At 37.8% G+C, this 24573-nt stretch overlaps 4 protein-coding genes across 6 annotated transcripts; 3 read left to right on the top strand and 1 right to left on the bottom strand.

Moving 5' to 3' along the window:
* The first annotated feature begins 2236 nt into the window (after positions 1 to 2236).
* On the top strand, positions 2237 to 7248 carry LOC111462797 (TOM1-like protein 9). The gene is made up of 10 exons (XM_023106539.1): positions 2237 to 2561; positions 3064 to 3142; positions 3492 to 3590; positions 3683 to 3796; positions 3986 to 4149; positions 4253 to 4334; positions 4502 to 4587; positions 5155 to 5343; positions 5534 to 6063; positions 6325 to 7248. Exons 1-10 carry the CDS (start codon positions 2461 to 2463, stop codon positions 6963 to 6965), a joined length of 2085 nt encoding a protein of 694 aa, XP_022962307.1. The 5' UTR covers positions 2237 to 2460; the 3' UTR covers positions 6966 to 7248.
* A 1019-nt stretch (positions 7249 to 8267) lies between these two features.
* LOC111462805 (protein PEROXIN-4-like) lies at positions 8268 to 12164 on the top strand. Its single transcript, XM_023106552.1, has 6 exons — positions 8268 to 8429; positions 8650 to 8754; positions 9417 to 9536; positions 9633 to 9761; positions 10898 to 11027; positions 11906 to 12164. Exons 2-6 carry the CDS (start codon positions 8749 to 8751, stop codon positions 11992 to 11994), a joined length of 474 nt encoding a protein of 157 aa, XP_022962320.1. The 5' UTR covers positions 8268 to 8429; positions 8650 to 8748; the 3' UTR covers positions 11995 to 12164.
* A 2326-nt stretch (positions 12165 to 14490) lies between these two features.
* On the top strand, positions 14491 to 18634 carry LOC111462800. Of its 2 annotated transcripts, none has more exons than XM_023106545.1 (3): positions 14491 to 14846; positions 15712 to 15916; positions 17043 to 18634. In XM_023106545.1, the coding sequence occupies exons 2-3, from the start codon at positions 15721 to 15723 to the stop codon at positions 18362 to 18364; spliced, it is 1518 nt and encodes a 505-aa protein (XP_022962313.1). In that variant the 5' UTR covers positions 14491 to 14846; positions 15712 to 15720; the 3' UTR covers positions 18365 to 18634. The 2 variants fall into 2 exon arrangements, with proteins under 2 accessions (XP_022962313.1, XP_022962312.1); XM_023106544.1 differs by lacking the exon at positions 14491 to 14846 and adding an exon at positions 15281 to 15443 and having other exon boundaries at positions 15684 to 15982.
* Positions 18635 to 19881: 1247 nt separating this feature from the next.
* On the bottom strand, positions 19882 to 23501 carry LOC111462798 (protein NRT1/ PTR FAMILY 1.2-like). Of its 2 annotated transcripts, XM_023106540.1 has the most exons (4): positions 23231 to 23501; positions 22913 to 23130; positions 21827 to 22374; positions 19882 to 20831 (listed from the first exon to the last, which is right to left on the bottom strand). In XM_023106540.1, the coding sequence occupies exons 1-4, from the start codon at positions 23343 to 23345 to the stop codon at positions 19934 to 19936; spliced, it is 1779 nt and encodes a 592-aa protein (XP_022962308.1). In that variant the 5' UTR covers positions 23346 to 23501; the 3' UTR covers positions 19882 to 19933. The 2 variants fall into 2 exon arrangements, with proteins under 2 accessions (XP_022962308.1, XP_022962309.1); XM_023106541.1 differs by lacking the exon at positions 22913 to 23130 and having other exon boundaries at positions 23231 to 23317.
* Between the last annotated feature and the right edge of the window lie 1072 nt (positions 23502 to 24573).

Below are 24573 nucleotides of genomic sequence, written 5' to 3'. Positions count from 1 at the left end.
TTTTTTTTTTTTTTTTTTTTTTTTTGGAGCTTTTGATGCGATTTTTTGAGTTCTACTCTAAATTTAAGTTTTAGGTCCAAAAAATTAGTGTAAAAATTGTGGCAAAATGGCAGTACTTATGAGTTGTTTCGGATATGTAATGGGTTGTAGAGGACTGGGCGATGAGCCAACCAGGAAGTTGGTCCCTAAATGAGTAGATTGTGAGATCACAGATATGTTAGAGAGGGAAACAAAACATTATTTACAAGGGTGAAAAACTTTTTCACATCTGTTAGAGAGGGAAACAAAACATTCTTTATAGCAGTGGAAAAACTTTTTCGTAACAGTCGCGTTTTTAAACCCGTGAGGCTAATGGTGATATATAACAAGCCAAAGTGGACAATATTTCCTAACCATGAACTTGGGCTGTTACAAGTTTTTTTTTTTAATTTAGATAACTCCATAGAGAGATTGATTATTTTAATGTTGAAATTTCTCATATCTATGTTTAAGCATAAGATAGAGAAGTGTTAGGCTATACATTTCCACATGTGAAAGAAAAAAAATAGATGGTGTTGTTCATATTCGAACTATAAGGATATTTTTAAAAATATATATTTGAAATGTTAAAGGGTATTAATACAAATTTTTAAACTTTATGGGCATTACTGAAACGAGATATAAAGTTCAAGAGTATATACCAGTGAGGTTTAGGAAATTTTGGGTTTCTTCATTTTATCCACAAAGTTAGGAATTTCCCGTTTAGACTATTAATAGAAAAGCAAGTGGGGAACATTTTTTTTTTCTGCTACATAACTAGAGTTGAGGACGAGATTATATTCCATGTTCTCGCCCCTTCCCAATTCTATATATATATATATATATATCGATTTTTTTTTCTTCCCAAAATTTATCTAATTCTTTTTTAAGTTTTCACGGTCTACTTCTTGGTTTACCTATTTCGATTAAAAACCTTACTTTAAAAATTATTAAAAATACGAAAAATAAATTTAATTACTTGAAAGGACAACAACTGATTGCTTCATGGATTTCGATAATAAGAATTTATTTATTTATTTTTAAGATAAATAAATTTCCATAAATAAGGTTTGGAATTTCGGGATATGAATTAGTGCGTGGCCTAGTTATTGTCATTTTCATTAAAATTTAAAAGTATGTTACTAAACTAACCCACCAATGGAAAATAGCCACGTGGAGAGCAAACTTAATGGAGTAGATTATTTACGTTGACCATCAGGTTTTTTTTTTTTGTTTCTTTTTTAAGAGTTTCAAACTTAAAAGCCCAAGAAAATGTAGAAACTGTTTAAATATTAACCTCTTCCAAAAAGACTTTCTATAATATTTAAAAAATAAAAAATAAAAAAATTATTTAAAAAATACCCTCAAAACTTTTTGTGGATTTTTAAAATATTAACTTTTAAAACTGTTTTAAAAATATGTTCTTAATTTTTAAAAAATTTAAAAAATATATTTACCTTTATTATACGATGGAACCATTAAATTTTATATCTATAAATTTTAAAAAATAACATTAGAGATGATATATAAGATACGATAAATATATTGACGGAGTTAATTTTTTTTAAACTTTTTTTATAAAGGTTAAAAATGTTAATGTTATCTCTAACATTTTATGGATATAATTTTTTTTTAATGCGAATGATATTAATAACATTTTTTTTAAAGTTTAAGCGTATTTTTAAAATAAAATAAAAAATTTAAGAATATTTTTGAAATAAAATACCATTTCTATCCAAAATTAATGGTAAAGATATTTTATATAAAAAAAAAAAAAATATATATATATATATATATATTAAAAATTTAAAATTATTTTTGAGATAAAATAACTCATTTAAGAATATTTTTATTAATTTAACTAATTTATAATAAAAAAAAACCTTGAAAAACTGTTTGAAATAAAAATTAAATTTAATTCCGACCGTTACTGCTAACCCAGATACCGAAAAATGTTGAGCAATGATTGGCCAGGTTCATGGTCGTGCGTCGCAGTGGATACTTTCCTGGAAAAAAGCCGGCGATCCATGTAGTGGTTAAACAAAGAACCGGAACTGCTTGACGGAGAAAAGGTCGGTCGAGCCGAAGGAATGAAAGTCTTCCACCTCAGTACTACACAACGAAAGTGGATCGTTTTGTTACACGTGGCGCAATGTCACTGGCCTTCCGTTTAAGTTCCATCTAAGCCCATGGGAAGGCAAACTAAAATGCGTCGAGAAAAAAAAGAAAATAATAAAAAAAAGGGGAAAGTTTTGTTTGTTCATCGAGAGAAAGGGGGGTTACTGGCGATCTCGCGGCCGGGGAGCGTTTTTTTGAGAGAGTGGACGGTGTATTCAGCTATTTAGCAGGAAAATTATTTGCCGTCGACGGTGGAGACTTGTACGGTGGACGGAATAGGAATTTTTTCTTCCGATCCGGCAGTGTTATTTGCGCGGAAGAGAGATGGTGAATTCTGTGGTGGCGCGTGCTACGAGCGATATGTTGATTGGTCCAGATTGGGCTATGAACATCGAGATCTGTGATATGCTGAACCATGACCCTGGGTACGCATTGCATACGATTGATTGCTTCATCGTTTTTCGTTTTTCTTTCTTGTTTTTGTAATAATTTATCAGTTTGAAGAAGCTGCGTTATCTGTTCTTATTTTCGTGTTTGGTTGCTTAGAATCTGTTCGGCACAAAAATAAATGAGTACTGGAATTTTGAATTTGTTGTATTTTCAAACTGAAGATTGAAGACAAGCCGAATGGAAATTGGCATCTTCCCCGTGTTATTTTTCTGCATTCAAATGGAAATTATAATTTGCGACTCAGCCACTGACCGTTCATGCATTCCGATAAATAAATGAGTAATTTCAGCCGGTTTTGTTCCTGACTAAGGCTGAGGATTTTCTATTAGGTTTTCGTTTAATTTGATTCCTTGATGAGGAAGAATCTGACGATGCTTCCGTTTTTTTCATTGGACGATGGGCTGGATTTATCATATCTCTCTTCCAAGTTTCTAACCTTTAGGCTTGGAGTTCACTATTTCATTGGCAAATTTTCAGGCAAGCGAGGGATGTTGTTAAAGGTATAAAGAAGCGCCTTGGAAGCAAGAACGCAAAAGTTCAACTTCTTGCCCTGACGGTAATTCCTAAGTTCTGACTAATTTTTAATTTTATGCAATCGGTGGCTATGGCCTCATTGGCATTATTTACTCTATTAATTGCAGTGTTTTTAGAGGTATCTGCTAGAGGTAAAAGAAACCTTCTCTTTGCATAAAAACAGAACAAGTTCTTTGATAGTTGAGTACCACACATATAGATTCAAAGTAATGCAGGGAGTTCCTAATTTGAGTTTATTGTTCTTGCTGATCCACTTATTAAGCTTGCGTTACCTTGTTTCCTGAAGCAATGTTCAGTCTACTTAATCTTGGTATTCTATGTTTTTAGATGATTAAGTTGATTTTTGATTTTGTCATATCTCTACATTCTAGCTGTTGGAAACAATCATTAAGAATTGTGGGGACATTGTTCATATGCATGTGGCAGAGAAGGGTCTTCTTCATGAGATGGTAAAAATGGTGAAGAAGAAGGTAGGATTTTATCTAGAATGTTTTGTTGCTTTCTTGCGTCACCCTTCGTTCTTTCCTCAAATAACATCTCAGCAATTCTGGGCATGATATAGCCTGATTTTCGCGTCAAAGAGAAGATATTGACTCTGATAGATACTTGGCAAGAAGCTTTTGGAGGAGCTAGGGCGAGATATCCACAATATTATGCTGCATACCATGAATTGTTGGTAAGTGTTAAAAAACATTCTTTTAAGCTCAATGATGCTGATTGAATTCATTAGAAACACTTCATTCTTTGAACTTCTGGCATCTTCGCAAAAGTGTGCGCATCATCTCGTTCTATTTTCTCATGGATGCACCATCTTCTGCTAGTTATCATGACATGAGTATGCGAGTCGATACCTTCTTTGTTTCAGCGTGCTGGGGCAGTTTTCCCCCAGAGATCTGAGAGCTCTGGGCCTGTATTCACCCCCCCACAAACACAACCGTTGTCATCTTTTCCTCCTAATCTGCGGAACCCCGATCGTAATCAGCAAGATGATGCTGAGACCTCAACGGAGTCCGAGTTTCCGACTTTGAGGTGGGAAACTTCTTTTATTATCATTTTCCATCATCACAGTATTCTTGTTTATGAATATAGTTAATATGGAACTATGAAACTGATTTTGGTTCCATCTTTTCAGCCTGACTGAAATTCAAAATGCCCGTGGCATTATGGATGTCCTTTCAGAAATGGTTAATGCATTAGAACCGGGGAATAAAGAGGTACTTTAGCAGTTTAAAACGAAAGCAAAACTATGTTTTATCTCATGACATACTGGGATTTTTTTTTATAATTCTTCCGTTGATCCACACTTTCTGTGGATTCTCAACTCTAATGATGTTGGGATTTCTTCTTGCCAAAAAAAATGTTGGGGTTTCGCATCTTGCAGGCCATCAGGCAGGAGGTTATCGTTGACTTGGTCGAACAGTGCCGTACTTACAAGCAGAGGGTGGTTCACCTTGTTAACTCAACCGCGTAAGACCTCATATCGCACTTGTAGTTGCTGCTATTGATAGTAGAAATGTTGTACATTTTTTTTCGGCTTCACGACATTATATTAATTTTGTTGGCAAAGAGCATTAGGGACTTGTCGTCTAAATTCTTTCTGCTGCATCCTTGTCCTTTTCATATTCCCGTCCACATTTCCTTACTCATTCATAAGTTGGGAGTTTTCCCAGTTAAATATGAGGAATCCAACAAGAAAGCTCTCAATCTCGAAGCAACGGTCTTCTTCCATCGTCCCTTTTAGTGGCGCTTTATTTCACCCAGGATTCTAGTATATGCTCCCAAAATCCTCCATCTCCTTGCCTTATAGATTTCTTCTGACGTTTAATTTTCAGTATTAATTGGGGTTTTGTTGAGTGAGTTCGCTTGAAGTATTTATGGGGTAATTCAAGTAGAGCAAGCGTTGTATGTTGCTTTCAGCTGTACTTCTTCTTGAACAACTAGTCTATGAAATCTACACTACATTAATGAACGCTAACTGGAGAGTCACATTTTGTGTATGCGTGTATTTGTGTTTATTTCGTAATGCTGGTGCAGAGATGAGTCACTACTTTGCCAAGGACTTGCACTTAATGATGATCTTCAGAGGCTACTTGCGAGGCATGAATCGATTTCTTCTGGGAAACCTGTTGCTCAGAACCCAAAGTCTGTATCTGCTACAGCACACGTTGATGGAGACCGGCCTCTTATTGACACTGGAGATAACAACAAACAGCCTGAGACAAAGTAATTATGTCTTTTGGAGTTGATTTCTTTTTGCAGTATGCTAATTCATGGTATATTGCATGTATTTGATTTTTGAATGTCAAGATTGATGCTTGTAAGGTTTCATCGGATGCTTAAATATTTGATTCTGGTCATTTAAGTCACGACTGCCTGATGTTTGGTTGTGCATTGACGTTTAATTGTTCTGCAGAGCTGCCTCAAATGCCGGTGAAGGTACTCAAATCCTGAACCAGGGGTTGCTTCCGGCACCTGCTTCAACTAATGGTCCAGCTCCTCCAGGTAGGGTTGAACCCAGTGTGGACCTGCTAAGCGGTGACTTCAATTCACCCAAGGCAGAGACTTCATTGGCTCTTGTTCCTGTTGGAGAGCAACAACCTAATAATCCTCCTGCATCCGATCAAAATGCTCTTGTTCTTTTTGACATGTTCTCTGATGGTAACAATGCCTCTAATCCTGCAAATCCCCCTCCTATCAGTCCCGGTGGGCAATCCCCCCACCCACATGCTTCCCAATTTCAACAGCAACAGCAACAGCAACAGCAGCAGCAGCCAAATGTTCACTCCCCGCAGGCTGGATTTTATCCAAATGGGAATGTTACGAACATGGGTTCGCCTAATTATGAGCAATCGATGTACATGCAGGGCCCAGGTTCTCCCTGGAATGGTCCGATTCCTCAGCAGCAGCAGCAGCAACTGCAGCAGCCCCCTTCACCTGGCTATGGTACTTTCATCTCTTGCTCTTGCATTATTGGCTCTGATTGAAAGGCTAGATCATGATTAGAACATGGCAGAATTCTCCAACTTTGTGTTTCCATATGTGCTCAATCCTGGGAGTGACAAGTTCTCTATGTTCTTTCTGCTAATGTTCTGTTGCTTCTCATAGTTATTGCATGAATTTCACCTACCATTTGCTTGGAATTTTTTGTTGCTCGGAGTTCCACATGAACATATGCAAGGCTTACATGATGTTTGGTTGTGACAGGTTCGCAAACAACCGGTGCATTGCCACCTCCTCCCTGGGAAGCTCAGTCTCCTGATGGTGGCAGCCCAGTATCAGGTTCTCATTACTCTCAACCAATGCAGGTTACTACTCAAGTTATTGTCTCACACGGACTCGGTGGACATCCCCAGGGACCTCAATCCATGGGGAACGAGGTTGTAGGCATAGGTATGTACATCCAGTCCATGACGAGTGGTCAAATGTCTAACGTCAATAGCCATGTTAATCCGAGCCATCAGTTATTGCACCCACAGCAGATCCCAGGCATGCAAAATATGGTCATGGCAATGCCTCCACAGCTTCCGCAAGCTAACCAGATGACACAACCTTATTACCCTCAACAGCAGATGTATGGCAACCACAACAACCAATACAACAACCCTGGCTATGGCTATGGTCATGGTCAATCGCAAGTGCCCCAATATCTTGAGCAGCAAATGTATGGCCTATCAGTTGGAGACGACATGAGTATGAGCAGTTCGTCTTCTCAGACTTCTGCTTTATCCTATGTGCCTCCCATGAAGCCGGTCACTAAGCCAGAGGACAAACTTTTCGGGGATCTCGTCGACATTGCGAAATTCAAACCCGCGACGTCCGCTCCTGGCAGAGCTGGTAGCATGTGAAATCATTGCTGCACCTTTTTCCTCTGGTTATTTTATACCTCCCCCTGTTTCACATTGCATACATATAGTAGTGTTTTTGCCTTTGGCCCCTCATTCTTGTTGCCTGTTTGAGTATTATTGAAATCGTGTATATTTCTTGTAGAGGGATGGAAAAAGGAAAAGAGAAAAGGAAAAGGCCTTGGGAAACCACTTGCCTTAAAATTGGACTTTTGTTGATTTATTTTTCCCTTCATTTTTTTGAAATAAAAACTTTAGTGTAAAGTTCATCTCTGATTCATTTTTAGTCATTTGAGCAATAAATTTTTTTGCTTCATCCGTATTAATCATTTGTATCTTCTATTGTTTTGCTAAGAGTTGTTATCAGTTTGTGAAATATTTTCATAAAACTAAGCTGTTTTCGGATTTGAATCAAAAGGTGAAATTTTTGCTGCATTTTCTTTGATGAAAATTATAATGGGAACGTTTAACATTTGAGTTGAGTTGTGATTTTTTTTTTTTCAAATTAAGTTGGTATGGTTGGAAGTGCAATAAAGCATAATGATAGTTAGATAAAAGAAAAAATTATCAGGGTATATGTTAAATACAACATTTGCATTGGTTCGAGACCTTTTTGGTGAAATGAGGAGTAAAGTCTTGAGAGCTTATACCTAATGTGAACGATATTATACAATTATGAAGATATGTGTGTTCATTATCTCTAACAGTTGCTAGCAAATTGTATCTTAAATTTTATTTTGTCTCTGAAATTCTAAATGAATAAATCTATGAGTCTCATAGGAATAGGTAATATCTTAAATTTTATTTGCTAACTGTAGACTTGGATTGTTATAAATGGTATTAGAGCCAGTCACTGGACGGTGCAAGACACTGGTGAGAGTAAGGGTCTAGGCGCAAGGTACTGGTTGGAGTAAGGGTCTAGGTGTAAGGTACTCGTTGGAGTAGGGCTCTTTCCATAATAAACACGTTTTAAGACTATGAGGCTAACGACGATACGTAACATGTCAAATGTCAAAGTAAACAATATCTTTTGGCAGTGAACTAATTCTTAATCTCATACAAGTATGGTTGGAGGGGATGACGAAACTAATGTTCTTCAATTTTTTTAGAATAATACAAATATAGAAGTGCGAAATTTAATTATTTAATTATTTGAATATATTCGTTAAAAAAATGAACTTATTTATGAGATATAAAAAATTTGAAGACCGGAGAATTTGTTATTATTTATCAGGCACATGGAAATATTAATGGAGAATTGACCGAGTGCTATTAAAAACAAAAAAGAAATAGAAAATAAAATAGAAAACTAATTAAATTCCGGAGTTTCGGCACCACGAGGCTACGAATTACCAAAGGCGGCCGGTAGTCTTGAAAAGGTTGCTGATACGATAGACCGCTGAGTAAGGCTTCGGCGCTTCTCCCTTTGCGCATCTCCGAGTTACCTCCAGCTGGTTTCCATTGATCGTGAGTGTTCTTATTGTTCTGTTTTGTATGAACTCCGATTTGTTCGAATTCTTGGTTCTTCTGCTTCTCGATGTCTAGTTGCTATCGATTTCTATCAATTTTGTCTATGAATTTCTCTTTCTTCATTTCTTTTCACCTCGAGTTTCTTCGCTAGGGTTTGATATTATGCATATAACAAATCCTTACGATTTTACTAATTATGATTTATTCTTGTATGGAGTTTTCTTTTTTCGTACTGGTTGCAGTACGTCGGCCGGTAATTTTGCTGGTTCGAGAATTCTAGGCTTGAAGCAGCTTGTCTCGTCTGGGAGAATCTATAATGCAGGTTAGCCACTATACTTAGTTATGTATATAATGAGTCCACATGAAGGGATCCGACTACGAGTATGTTGAGGATTGTTGGGAGTGAGTACCACGTTGGCCAATTTAGGGAATGATCATGTGTTTATAAGCAAAATACCTCTCTATTGGTATGAGGCATTTTGGGAAGCTCAAAGCAAAGCCACGAGAGCTTATGCTCATAGTAGACAATATCATACCATTGTGGAGAGTCATGATTCCTAACATGGTATTAGAGCCATGCCCTAAACCTAGCTATGACAATAGGATCCTCAAATATTGAACAAAAAATTGTGAGCCTTGAAGGTGTAGTCAAAAGTGACTAAAGTGTTGAACAAAGGGTGTACTTTGTTCGAGGGCTCTAGAGAAAGGAGTCGAGTCTCGATTAAGGGGAGACTTATAGTGTATTTTGTTCGAGTTGAGGATCGATGGGAGTGTGTCCCACATTGACTAATTTAGAGAATGATCATGGATTTATAAGTAAAGGAATATCTCTCCATTGGTATGAAGCCTTTTGGGGAAGTCCAAAGCAAAGCCATGAGAGCTTATGCTCAAAGTGGACAATATCATATCATTGTGGAGAGTCGTGATTCCTAATAGAGTAGGGGTTCAGTCAAGTATCACGTCTGAGCCTTTGATTTTGTGTAGGCGTCAAGAGCAAGATTGTTCAAGGAGTACAAAGAGGTTCAAAGAGAAAAGGTAGCAGATCCAGATATTCAGTTGGTTTGTGACGATTCCAATATTTTTAAATGGATAGCGCTAATCAAGGTAACCCTCTCAATGATCCAGATGAAATATGTGGTTTCAGAGTTTTTCTTTTCTTTTTTTTTTTGCTTACCATGATTGATATGCATTTTTATTTAGGGACCATCAGAGACTCCTTTTGAAGGTGGTGTCTTCCAGCTTGCCTTATCCGTACCTGAGCAGTACCCTTTGCAACCTCCTCAAGTGCGGTTCTTAACGAAAATTTTCCATCCAAATGTTCATTTTAAGGTAGAAGTTGCTCTGGTCCTTTTTCTAGATCCTATGCTGACTATGAGCCTTTAGAAAGAAAGAAGAATACACCAAAATGTAGGTGCTGTACCATTGTTGTAAGTGAATGTAATGAAAAGATCGATGCGAGCCACGAGAGCGGTACCAAATCGAGGCAAACTCTGAATACTAGATATGATCTCAAAATAATAGGGGTTAAGGTGGGCCGGTGACACGTAGGGAATAAGCTTGATCATGGGGGAGGAAAGGGCAACGCTAGGGGAGGGGGTACTGTTGTCCAAGGGAGAGTAGTGAGCAGCAGTATTTAGGTCGTTTTTTAATTAGTTAACAAATACCGTTGAGCATCTGTGCATGGAGGGGAATATGGTGGAGAATATATCAGAGTGAGATCCCGAGTGTCAGCGAGGATGTTGGGCCCTGAAGGGGATGGATTGCGAGATCCCACATCGGTTGGAAAGGGCAACAAAACATTCTTTATAAGGGTGTGGAAATCTCTCCCTAGCTGACGCGTTTTAAAACCTCGAGGGGAAGTCTCGAAGGAAAAGTGCAAAGAGGACAATATCTGCTAGTTGTGAAGGTACACGGGAGTTGCAATGATGCTAGTGGTGGAGGTACCACGGGAGAAGAGTTTACGACAAGCAACCGGGTAAAAAGGAAGTGAACTCAATAGAAAGAAGCGACTGGGATTAGGAGTGGGAAGCTAGATATTTCGTGGACTGCTTTGTTCTTATGAGAGGAGTTCTTGTTGCAGAGCAATTCAGTGCATTAGTGAGTTGCAGTCTAAAGGGAGAAGGAGAGGTTCGGTATGATTTTGATGGGTGGCTTGGAGCCCGAAAGAGGGTGATCCGGTCACGGGACGAGTAGAGAACCCGAATATTCCTTATTCCAACCTTTGCAGAAGGCCATACTCAGTGAAAATTCATAGCTCTCCGGCCACTGGCATATGAAGTGCTTGTGTAACGCCATTGATTGAATTAGTATAAGTTGCATTCTTTGCTATGAACTATATTGATGAATAGTGATCATTCAAGTTCGCCGACCCCTTTTGTGATTGTAGTCTTAGTTTACAGTGAACCTTATTTTTAATACACGAATCGAACCACACTTATACTTATCGATGTACGTCGTTCCTGCAGACGGGTGAGATCTGCCTAGACATATTGAAGAACGCATGGAGCCCAGCATGGACTCTGCAATCTGTTTGTAGGGCTATAATCGCTTTGATGGCTCATCCCGAACCTGATAGCCCGCTAAACTGTGATTCTGGTGAGTTTTCATGGATTCCTTATGATGAATTTTCCTGATTTATTTGTTCATTTATTTGAATCTTTGTGATGGCGTGATAATGTAGCAAAGTAGTTAATTGATCTGAAAACTGCTTCTGGTTGGCGATTGAATTAGTTCATCATTCCTAAACCATTCTTTTGGAGAATGATTTGCATAATAGTTAAGAATAGATGCAAAAATTATGGGACGAACACTGAGCTAGTCGCTTGAATCTATAGGCTACCTCTCCTCGATCAAACAAACTCTGAATTTCATAAGAGAATCAAGATCGTAGTTGCATCAGTTTGGCTCGGGTCTAGGCCGATACTGATGTAAACTAGCTTATCGATTTATGAATATAAAAACCCAATAAGACTAAACCAGTTGAGTTCAGTTGTATATTTTTAAATTGAATCGATTATCAATCTCGAGATATTGGGGAATTTCACTCCTTAGGAAGGCGTTGTGCATTGTAAGCCAGCTTCAAGGAGGCAACTAGAATTCAATTTTTAATGATTACGGCTCCGTTTGATAACTATTTAGTTTTTAGTTTATGAAAAGTGTGCTTATTTTCTCGTAATTTCTTTAGAATGATTTTTGTCTTTCTGAAGGCAATATTTTGGTGAAAGTTGTGTTTATAAGCTAAATTTCCAAAATAAAAAATCGAAAAGGCTCGAACTTAGGTCTGGGGTGATTCAACTTAAGACCTTGGAGAGAATCTCCGAACATTCTAGGCACAACGGTATCATTTGGAGGTGAAATAATTGAAGCGTGTTGCTCGGTTTCATAAACTTTTTTCGGGATCAAACCCCGGTAACACATATAAAGCAATGCGAGTGATCTTCAATTCTTCTGACCGATTGTTTGGGTGTTTACAGGAAACCTTCTGCGTTCGGGCGATGTCCGAGGTTATCAATCAATGGCAAGGATGTACACAAGGCTGGCTGCCATGCCCAAAAAGGGCTGACTTTCCATTGCTTCTTCTTAGTCAAACATTTGAATTTGAGGTTAGCTGCTGTCATCAAGGTGACCGTAGAATGTGTTCATGGCCATACCTACGAATTTGATGATCCAGACATCTTATGTAAAGTAAAGCACATTCCATCTTTTTTATTTTTATTTTTATTTTTATTTTTATGATTCACTATAATGTGTTGATAGTTCTGTCTTCAATATAAGAAATCAATACTTAATTAATAAAAAAAATATAAGTGAATTGGTTGTTTACCTAATTAATAAAAGTGATGAGTATAATTTAATAATGTCCATATAAAAATATTATTCTCTATTATTTAAAGTATTTATTATCAATCAAGAAAATCAATTTTGGAAAGAAGACCAAAATTAAATGAATTTCTAAATTGATTATCTTAATTTTAATTCCAAACAAAGCTTAGATTGCGACCCGATATTTATCGTCATTAGTCTCACAGTTTTAAAACACATCTCTATTAGTGAGAGGTAACGTGTCTTTATTAGGGAGAGGTTTCCATCCCTTTGGGGCCCAACATCTTCGCGCCTCTCAATTAGGGAGAGGTAAGCGTCTCTGTTAGGGAGAGGATTTCACCCGTTGGGGGCCCAACATCCTTGGTGTCTGGCTTTGATATCATTTATAATAGTCAAAGTCCATTGCTAATAGTAATTGTCTACTTTAGCTCGTTACGTATTGTCGTCAGTCTCACGATTTTAAAACGCATCTACTAGGGAGAAGTTTTCACATTCAACCTCACGATTTTTAGGGAGAAGTTTTCACACTCAACCTCACGATTTTAAAACGCATCTACTAGGGAAAAGTTTTCATACCCAATGTTTTATTACCTTCTCCAACCGATATGAGATCTCACAAAACAATAATTTAGCCACATTTGAGGAGGATTCGACTCCGATTTAGCCCATTTTAAAAGTTTATATGAATTTTGTATCGTACCTTTTATCTTATTTATTTTCTTTCTATTTTCAAGTTCAATTTGGTTTAGGTGATTCTCTTTTTGTTTCTATATGCATGGGCCTGTGTAACATCTCTACGATAGCGTTACGACCAATTAATGACACTTCCCTAAAGCAACCAATTGAATTTGTCCAAATCAAAGAAAGACGATCTATCGCTTACATTCATCTCATAAATGAAAGCTAAGCTACAAGACACCAACATAACTCCTAACGTTAAAGAGTAGCCAATGCAGCGGCTACACTATTTTTATTCCTATAAAGCTTGGACCCACGACAAACTCCTATAACGCTCGGAGCCAGAACGAATATATTTTGCTTAAAGACAAAAAATTAGATCAAAGTTTACCGAGTAAAATTTATTTTCTATTGTCCAAATTCTCGATATACGTGCTTCTCGAGAACGTCCAAAATTGAGCTTAATCAATTAGACTGAATACGCAATTCCCTCCATCCCCATTAATTATTTTTTTTATATATTCTAAAGCTTTGTTTAAATTTTAGTTAAATTTTTAAAAATAAAAAATTTTAATGCAATATTTATAGAATGTTGGTGAGGTTAATATAACGGTTAACTTATTTATTTATAATTTCTTTATAATATATAAATTTTTTAAATAAAAACATAATTCAGCAATTAAAAAAATCAAAATTAAACTAAAATTAATGAAAAAGAGCTCCTTTACCCGATTATTCGGCTAAAAACGGAAAAAGAAAAAAAGAAAAAAACAGAAAACTAGGGCTTCAATAGTTGAATTCCACGGCCATTCGCAACCACATCGCGTGTTGAACACGAACCAATTACATCCCCTCCCGTATGCGCCAAGGCATCATTCTTTATCGTTTATAATACCGGCACATTGTTAAAAAGAACAACCCCCACGCTCGTCAACCCGAGCGTGTAACACACTCTTGACTTTTAGGGTTTTGTTTTCCGATGTGATAACCGTTAAGGGATCCCCCAATTTTGCTTTCCACGTGGCGAAACATTATTGGCCACCGACCTCTTCTTTATCATGTAAGTGATCTGGCATCCGGCATGGGCAGTTTTCTTACCGGAAAACATATAAATATAAATATAAATATATACATATACAAAATAGCCGTCCAAATATATTTTCATTAAAAATGGTAATATTTCAAAATTATTATAATTAATTTTTTTTAAAACTTGAAGGATGACCCACGTTTCTATTCTAGCCGACAATCGCACAATTTTACGTCTCGGTCTTCGTTCAAAATTAACCGTTTTGAAACGTTTATAAAGACTTAAATAGAGATGTTTCCGCTCTCGCCTCCAATCTCAATTTCGACAAATTATTAATCTATTTTTATAGGATCGAAGTATAAATTTCTTAATACATACAATATTTTTTAATAGATAATTTTTCATTTTTGTCAGTATATAATAAATAAAAATATAATATAATATTCCATACACACATGTATAAGGTGAGCAGGATAGAACAAAGATGTTAGGATAGAGACGGAAACAGAGAGTATAATCTTGGTTCTGGGTTTCGTGTAGCCAACACAATCTCTCCCTACTCTCTCCCAATCCTCTATTCAAACGAGAATTCTGTTCGAGGGGTCCGGAATTTGGTGACGAAAAGGAAGATGGTAATGAGAATAAAAACCCCCCTCCACCAACATTCTCTCTCTACAAAACAAAGAAAACTTGTCTTGTTTTTTTGTTTCTCTCTCTTCCTCTCTCCCCTCAATGGGTTTTCTCTTTGATAGAGCTTCGAGCTTGAACTCTTCAATGGCGACTGTCTAATTCCACCCTTCATTTCCAACAAAGCTTTCTTTCTCTCATAGTTTCATGGAGGATTGAATCAGATCTCACGCCAAACGACGCCGTTTTCCGATGCATTTCAGTAACCTCTTCGCTTCTTCTCTCTAATTTATATATATATATATATATATATATATATATATATATATATTCTCATCGTTTATTTATTTATTTATTTATTTTTGGTCTTTTAATTTTAAATTCATTTATTTATGGCTGATTTTTTAGTTCTAAATGTTCTTAAATTTTTTAATCTCGCAAAACCCTTGTTCTATTATTAGCTTATAAATTGTTAATTTACACTTAAATCAAATAATAATAATAATAATAATAATAATTTATATATATTTAAATTAGGGTTTTCTTTTGTTCTACGGTATAAGAGACTGTTATTTCATGTGTCAAAGCCAGTTCTTATATATATAATCTCTATTTTTCTTTGTTAATTTAATGAATTTGACTATATATATATATATGTATGTATGTATGCATGCATGTATGTATGTATAGGTAGTCTTATAGTTCTTCAATCCATACATAGAATTGATGGGAGAGAATCATGATCATCATGCCAAGCCTGCAAAAAAATCCATTAAGATTGACTCTATATTAATCGATCTATTTAGCTCGGATTATAAATGCGATGATCAAAAGACTGAAATTTTCTCTATTTGGTAAGCGTTTTACGGCTTATTTAGAGAAAATAGAGATGTCTTAATTATTGAGCTATATTTGTTCCGTGTTTTACGAGCTTTGGGGTTAATGGGTATTTTTCGTTTTTTGGATATGTTGCGTTGTAAGGGAGGGAGCTCGAGATGCGGGGTAGGGATAGACTATAACTTAGTTAAAAGGTTAAAGATTCGAATTTTCACCAATAGTGTTTATTTTTTTTATTGAATCTATATATGTAACAGTGGTTATGTATCTGATATGCACAAAAAGGATTTGAAGATGTGTTTGCCATTTGCTGATATTGATGATCTTCGTAAGATGGATGAACGTATACTCTCGGTCCCGCCGGTGTATGATTCGAGTTTCGACGAGCAGCAAGGTGAAAGACGTTGGCAAGAGAGCTCTAATATGGCTGCAGATCAAGGTTTTATCTTTGATGGCTGTCAAGATGTAATCAATGGAAGAACAATGGTTGGTAATGCTTCTAATTCCAGTTGTGATCGGAAGGGAAAGAAACTTGAAGTTGCAGATAACTGTAATGGTAGGTTCTACTTGAATTTTCCTTTGACTAGGCTTCTCTCTCGTCTCTTAGTATCTGTGAGATCCCATATCGGTTGGAGAGGGAACGAAACGTTTCTTATAAGGGTGTGGAAACCTCTCTATAGCTGACGCGGTTTAAAACCGTGAGGCTGGTGGCGATGTGTAATGAGCCAAAATGGACAATATTTGCTAGTAGTAGGCTTGGAGTGTTATAAATGATATTAAAGTTAGACACTGAGCGGTTTGTCAGCGAGGATGCTGGACCCCCCAAGGGGGTGGATTGTGAGATCCCACATCGGTTGAAGAAGGGAACGAAGCATTCCTTATAAGAGTGTGGAAACCTCTCTCTAGTAGATGTGTTTTAAAATCGTGAGGCTGACCGCAATATGTAACGGGCTAAAGTAGACATTATCTATTAGCGGTGGGCTTGGGCTGTTACAAATGGTATCAGAGTCAGACATCAAACGGTTTGCCAGCGAGGACGCTGGCCTCTAAGGGGGTGGATTATGATGGATTGTGAGATCCCACGAACCTGTACCATTCCAAGTCCATTGCTAACAGATATTGTCCTCTTTCGGCTTTCCCTCTCAGGCTTCCTCTTAAAGTTTTTAAAACGCATCTGCTGGGGAGAGATTTTCACACCCTTATAAAGAATGCTTCATTCTCCTCCCCAATCGATGTGGGATCTCACAATCCACCCTCCTTCAGAGCCGAGCGTTCTCGCTGACACTTATTCCCTTCTCCAATCAATGTGGGACTCTCAATCCACCCCACCGCTAGCAGATATTGTCCTCTTTAGACTTTCCCTTTCGAGATTCCCCTTAAGATTTTTAAAACGCATCTGCTTGGGAGAGATTTCCACCCCTTAGTGGAATCTCACAAAACCTCTCTCCTCTAGCTGACGTGTTTTAAAACCGTGAGGCTGACGGTGATATATAACTAGCCAAAACAGACGATATCTCCACATATGCTGCAAAATATGTGTCTTTTATATTGTATTTGTACCTATTAGTTACTTTAGTGTTTTGCCATAACCAAACTATTTTTGGTATCTGAAACAGTTGCTCTGATATCACAAACTGAGCCAGGTTGTGCAAGTCAAGTTCATGATATTGAGCCTGAGAAAAGCCTTGCAGCTCATCTAAATGGACACTTAAACATAGACCAAGAACATCATACTGCTAAACTTCAAGAAACTGGAGATGCTTCCATGGAGTCCTTTGAAAGCAAAGTTTCATCATCCGAAAGTGCTGAATCAGTCGGAAACAGTCTTCATCGTCGTCGTTATCAAGGAACGTCGCGTCGTCGACGAGCCCCAAAGTTTCGTCTATTGACCGAATTGCTAGCAGAAAGTGAAAACATGAAAGCTAAACAACCTGAAAGTTCTCCATCCAATGTCACTCCCAAGGCATCACTGCAGGCAGCTCCGAAGTCCGTAAAGCCATCTCGAACAAGTAAGTATGCAGCCGATCGTGCTGCTATCTTAGCACATGACAACGAGTTTTCGAGCCGAAATTCACGGTCGACGTCGTTGAATGCCATGGAATCTAAATCTAGCACATCTAAGAATCCAAATTCAAGCAAGGAGTCTCTCAATAACTATGCCAATCCACAAAGGATCCACAAACGAATCCGTCGTGGTCGTCGTCGAGGAGAAAGTGAGCAGCCATCTGACCGTGGGTCGTCCGATGACATCCCGATGGAAATCGTCGAACTAATGGCGAGGAATCAATATGAAAGGCGTATTTCTGATGCAGAGAATCATATGCTTTGGCATAATGCTTCTGTTCATTCTCAAGAGGAATCATCAAATGGTTATGATATACAATCTTCTGAAGGATTCATAGATCATTTGCCTGTTTCAGAACAGAACAAAGAACAAGCTTGTTCATGGTCTTCTTTTGAAGCACATAGCCACAAACTTGCAGAGAGTTCATTTCCTAGCCGTCCTAACGTGGTTGAGCGTCATCAAGATCGTGTTGATTCGAACGAGTTGTACTCGGACGAAACCATATCAGCAATGCACTTGCTTAGCCTCATGGATGCCAGGACTCCATCTAATGCACCCTTCCAGCTTAGTACAGGATTTGAAACCGATACCAATCTCTCCGGTCGGGCTGTCTCTAAGTCTCGAAATGGATCGAAAATGAAATGCTCAGCTCCATCTGCGTCGAGCAACGACCGAAAGCCGTTAACAGGAACTCTGAAGAACAAGACAAGCTTTTCTGAGACTGAAACATGTAGTGTCAACAAAAATCCTGCAGATTTTAGCTTTTCTGAAGCAGAAAATACATACATGATTGGAGGTAGAAGTCCTGTTTCTAAGAACAGATCTAGCTCTGTTCGTTCCGATGATCGGTCGAAACGGCCGAGGATCGTGTAGCACGATACCGAAAGGCTACATGGATCAAATAGACACAGATGAATCTCTTGCAATCCTTCCTGGAAGGATGTTTGGACATATTTACAGCTTGTTTTGAGCAAATTTCTGCTAACTGAGCCATCCTTAGCATAGTAACAAGATCTTGGTGTCTAGAAATTCTCGCTTTTGTACTTCTAGTTTTTTATTTATAATATGTTTGGAGCATATTTGTAATATTTGTAACAGCTTAGCTTAAACCCACTGCTCGTATATATTATCTGCATTGGCCTATTATGTATCATCGTTATCCTTACAGTTTTAAAACGTGTCTGCTAGGAAGAGGTTTTCACACCCTTATGAAGAATGTTTCGTTTCCCTCTCTAACTGATGTGCGATTTCACAATCCATGTCTTTTGATATCCAACATTCTCGCTGGCACACTTCTTGGTGCCTAGCTTCGATATCATTTGTAACCGACCAAGCCTACTAGTAGCAGATATTATCTGTTTTGGTCCGTTACATAGTATCATCAGCCTCACGATTTTAAAAAGTATCTGCTACGAAAAGAGTTTTCACACCCTTAAAAAGAATGCTCCGTTTCCTCTCCAACTTACGTGGAATCTCACAATATTTGAAAATTTGAAATAATGTAACTTGCTTCAAACATAAATTTATGTCATAAGTTTTTCTATTGAATATTCGATGATCAATAACATGCGATAAATAATCGATATGATACATTACAAAATTTATGTACACGGAGTGGATCTCAATTCTAGGGAATGCAAGGGTTGTCGACTCCACGTCGTGATATTATACATCTCTGATGCACACATCGTGACTATACGTCCTTGAGGGTTGTTGACTCCAATGTGGCTGGTATAGTCATGATGCCTCGAAGACCTTCGACTTGAAGCGCATGCGTCGCATAGTTATACATGAACACAACCCAATTCAGAACCAAGGGTGCCAGACCTTAGGCTAAAAACAGATTCTCTACAAAGCTACCATGACTAGTCTACATTGGTGTCGAATTCGAGGATGTCTACCGTCTAGTTAAAACGCTAACAACCTAATTCCATTTACTAATTCTAACATAGTTTATGAATTTAGCGTTATCTCATCATGCACTAGATTTGAATTAATAATATAACAGCCCAAGCCCACCGCTTGTCCTCTTTGGGCTTGGTTTCCCCTCAAGGTTTTAAAACGCGTCTACTAGGGAGAGGTTTCCACACCTTTATAAGGAATGCTTCGTTTCCCTCTCCATCCGATATGGGATCTCACAATCCACCCCTCTTGAGGGTCCAGCGTCCCTGCTGGCACATCGCCTAGTACTTAGCTCTGATACCATTTGTAACAGCCCAAGCCTACCGTTAGCCGATATTGTCCTTTTTGGACTTGGTTTCACCATAAGGTTTTAAAGCATGTCTACGAGGGAGAGGTTTCCACATCCTTATAAGAAATAAAAAAGTGTTTACACTAATGTGTAACCTTCACTCATCAGAATCGCTCGAGTTTTATCATATTACTAAACATCAAGGGAAAATAAATTTACCAACCATCAAGGGAAAAGACAATGAAAGGATGCTAAAAAGATTGCTCCCATTCTTGTGATGAAGGCAAGTTCCTATATTCAAAGTCTTCCATCTCATTTGGTTCCTTGTCTTGTCTCCCAAGAGCCCAACAATAAACAAGATATCCAAAAAAGTTTATCAAAGCCAATGCAGCACATAACCAGTAAAAGTAGTCCAAGTGACCCTTGTTGACATTGTTATCCAACCAGCTTGTCTTATTTCCTTCTCCTGTTATGCTATTTACCATCTGCACAATGATGCTTCCCACCAAGTTAGCTACAGCCATCTCAAAAGAGTATAGAGCAACCGCAACACTCGACAACGTCTTCGGCATCTGCGAGTAGAAATACTCGACCTGTCCGACCGAGTTCAAAGCTTCAGCAACTCCCAGGACTACACATTGAGGCACCATCCATAGAGCTGACATGTTAATGACAGCATTGGGTTGGTCTTCAAAGCCTTGTTCTATGGCAACTCGACGCCTTATACATGCAACGCCTGCTGAAATTGCCATTGCGAAGCACGAGAGAAGCAGACCGATTCCAATTCTTAATTTGGGACTGAGTCCACCAGCATGGCCATGTCTTGCAAGTAAAGGCACAAGTATTCTGTCATAGAACATGATCCATGAAAATAAAGAAAGGACCATGAAAATGGTGATGGATCCTGCAGGGATTTCGAAACTACGGGTTATGTGTCTGTTCATCGTCTTGGCTTGGATTGTTCCGAATGAATTTTGGTTTAAGCAGACAAGCATGAGAATGCCTGTTGACCACATTGGGATGATTCGCAGAAAAGCTTTGAGCGACTCAACTTGATCCACAGAACATAGGTTCCATGGATTGGACACTGAGCCATCTGGGTTTAAATTGTTCTTAGCGTCTTTTATAAGACAGGCCTTATTCAGATACCTACACGAGGGAGAAAACTAAAAATTGTCAAGTATCAAAGGGTATATGGAATGAAGCAACAGTCATCAATCAAGAGTGCTTAATGTTTTAGTGTTTGTTTTAAAAACTGTTGTAAAAGTTAATATTACAGTGCATTTGAGACACTATTCACAAACCTAAGATTTTTTTTAACGAAAAAACAAACTATAACAGCCCAAATCTACCGCTAGAAGATATTGTCGTCTTTAGACTTTCCTTTTCGGGGTTTCCCTCAAGGTTTTAAAACGCACTTACTAAGGAGAGATTTCCACACCCTTATAAGAAATGTTTTGTTCCCCTCTCTAACCGACGTGGGATCTCACAATCCGCCCTCTTGAGAGCCCAGCGTCCTCACTAGCACACCACCCAGTGTCTGGCTCTGATACCATTTGTAACAGCCTAAACCCACCACTAGCAGATATTGTCCTTTTTAGACTTTTCCTTTCGAGCTTCCCCTCAAGGTTTTAAAATGCGTCTACTAGGGAGAAGTTTCCACACCCTTATTAGAAATGTTTCGTTCCCCTCTCTAACCGACGTGGGATCTCACAATCTACCCTCTTGAGAGCCCAGCGTCCTCGCTAGCACAACGACCGGTGTTTGGCTCTGATACCATTTGTAACAGCCTAAACCCACCCCTAGCAAATATTGTCCTCTTTAGGGTTTCCCTTTCGGTTTCCCCTCAAGGTTTAAAACGTGTCTACTAGAGAGACCACACTCTTATAAGGAATGTTTCGTTCTCCTCTACAACCGATGTGGGATCTCACACAAACTCTGGGTTATTTTAAGAAACAAGTCATCTATGAATATGATTCAATGCTTAACAAAGTAATAATTCATTGAAAATGACAAAGTATAAAACGGGCATCCCAATTCCAAGGCAATGCATTATACACCAGGACATAATTCTGAGCAGAAGAGTAATATGGATATTCATAAGATCATAATAACAGTGATAAGCATCATCCCGACTTACGTACCTCATAGAATTGGTCGGAATGCGACATTTCGGATCACGACCAAGGTAATACTGATCAAAGTTACTAAAAGGAAGCGACAATTTTCGGTTCTTAAATGCCACCACAATTACTCGTAAAAACCCGGTCAACAAACTCTGTGTTGGCTTCACTTTCACGTACAGAGAAGAACCCACTAGGAATATTAGCACAGAAAAAAGCATGAGAACGGCAGGAACAGCAAATCCAATTCCCCATCCAAATTTATCTTGAATGAACACAATTAGAGATAATGCAATAATCGTAGCTATTCCAATCGATGCATAATACCAATTGAAGTAGGAATCCAAGACACTTTCGTTGTTGGGCTTTTCCTCCTTGGTGAGTTGGTCTGCACCAAAGGCTACAGAACATGGCCTAATGCAACCAGCTCCAATGGATATGAACACCAACGAAGAGAACAGTACAGCGAGCTGGTAAGGATTAGCAGAGTCGCATAATATTCCAGAGGGGCTACAAGATGCAGGTCTCAGTTGTGGGATTATTGCTGTTAACCACAAAAGAATCATCCCCTGAAGAAATAAGTAAACTGTAAACACTATGATATACACCACATCAGTTGGGGAGGAGAACAGAACGAAGCATTGTTTACAATGGTATGGAAACCTCTCTCTAGCAGACGCGTTTTAAAAACCTTGAGCGGAAGCCCAAAAAGGACAATATCTCCTAGCGGCGAGCTTTAGTTGTTACAAATGGTATCAAAGCCAAAGACTGGGCGATGTGCCAGCGAGGAGGCTGAGCCTTGGAGGGGGGTGGACACGAGGCGGTGCGCCAACAAGGATGCCAAGCCCCAAAGGGAGGTGGATTGGGGGATTCTACATTGATTGGAGAAAGGCTTTAGCTCTTATAGATCAATGACACAAGCAAAATCAATGACACAATCAAGGGGATTAAGGCCCTGAGAATCGTTACTATTCATTAGGGTTTCTCTTCAATAAGGCATCATTCAGTATATTACCAAAGGATTCGATTCTATAACATTACCACACGACAGACTACAACATCAATGGAATTGGAAACAGTTAATTTTCGATAATCAACGAGTCTTACAAGAAGGCTACTGCAGGATCCGAGAATTATAACACAGAAACGCCCCAAGTAAGAATCAGCAAGAACAGCGCCAACAATGGCTAAAGCATTGGAAGCAGCAGACCACAGAGACAGAATGATAGAAGCAGCGGCGATTTCGAATCCGAAAACGTCCCTTAAGTAGAACACCATGTTAGGAGTTAGCCCCAAACTTGCAACCCTCTCAAATGTCTCATTAACTGCCGCAAACAGAAGTAATCCAAAACCAAGGACACAGAGAGTTCGTCACAAATTACAAAGAACTCGATTAAATCGGCAGTTGAAAATCGAAATGAGTACCGATTATGAAGGGCATGGTTTTCAAACCACCATTTGTGTAATTTGAAGCTTGCTCGGCTTCCTCGCTGCCGCTTGCGGCGATTCCGGTCTTCTCCCCGTCTTCTAGAACCTCCATTAATTCGAACAATCTCGACGACCTTCTGTGATTCCTCGCCGGAATTTCCACAGTTACGTACCGATGATTGGGAAGCAAACCAGTCGGATTAAACTCTAAATAAATAATGCATCGTATAAAGTAATAAATAATTATCGTTGATTTCTTTTTCAGGTGACAGAGATGTTCTACCGGACGAAGCAGGCCAAACACGTTTTTCACAACTGCGATATTTTCTTGGTTTTATTTATTTATTTTATTATTTCTTTTATGAGTAATTTATTTGCTTTTAACTTGTATCCTTTTGTTCAAACTCGGCAAAGTATAAATATATATATATATATATATATATATATATATATATATTAAATTAATAAAAATACTATTAAAAATATTTTTTAATTTGGGAGGAAAATACTTAATACTTTATTTTTAAAAAAATACTCTACCACCTTTATAAAATTTTATTATTATACTTAATTTTATTTAAAAGTTTAAAAAGTTCAAAAATACTTCTGTCAATAAACCTTTATTAAACAAAATATAAAAGTTCTTACTAATCCTTACCTGAAATTTTGAAAGCTTAAAAGCTTAACCGTATTTTTTTTTAGTTCAAAGTATTTTACTGAAGATTTTCACTCAAAAAAATATTTTTAATTTTTGTTTTTTCAAATTTAAGAATATTTTTAGGTTAGTATATTTTAAATCTGGATATATATATATATATATTTCTGTTTTTTAATCATTTTAATGTGTAGAATGCGGGTAGTAAGAATCATGTATGGTCAAACGACTCGTCCACAAAACTCTTTGACAGTCTTGAAGTAGCACACAACGCAACGATTAAGAATACTCATGGCCCTTAATTGAGGACACAATGAATTTGGTAGACTAATTAATAGACATGCCTCATGACTTTTCTCTTGGATTTTCTACTCGTATGTAAGAGTCGCTCTCCATCAAAAATACTAAACTCCCTGGGACCTAAAGTAACACATAGCCCAACAATCAAAAATAGCCTAATGGTCAGAAATACTCATAGTCTCTAACTTAGCACACAGCGGAGACTCATATACATCCCATGCTAGAATCAACTCATAAACATAGCAATAAACATAGCAACAAACATACGATTCCAGGTATATCTAATATACTTCAAATCTAAAGTGACAAAATCTAAAGTGACATAAAACTATACCGATGGAACCCCGGATTTTGTTGGTCTAAGAAAAAAAAAAAAAAAAAAAAA

Source organism: Cucurbita moschata, unplaced genomic scaffold, assembly GCF_002738365.1.
Source record: "Cucurbita moschata cultivar Rifu unplaced genomic scaffold, Cmos_1.0 Cmo_Scf00027, whole genome shotgun sequence".
Taxonomy (NCBI): domain Eukaryota; kingdom Viridiplantae; phylum Streptophyta; class Magnoliopsida; order Cucurbitales; family Cucurbitaceae; genus Cucurbita; species Cucurbita moschata.
This window is presented reverse-complemented; position numbering and strand designations above follow the sequence as displayed.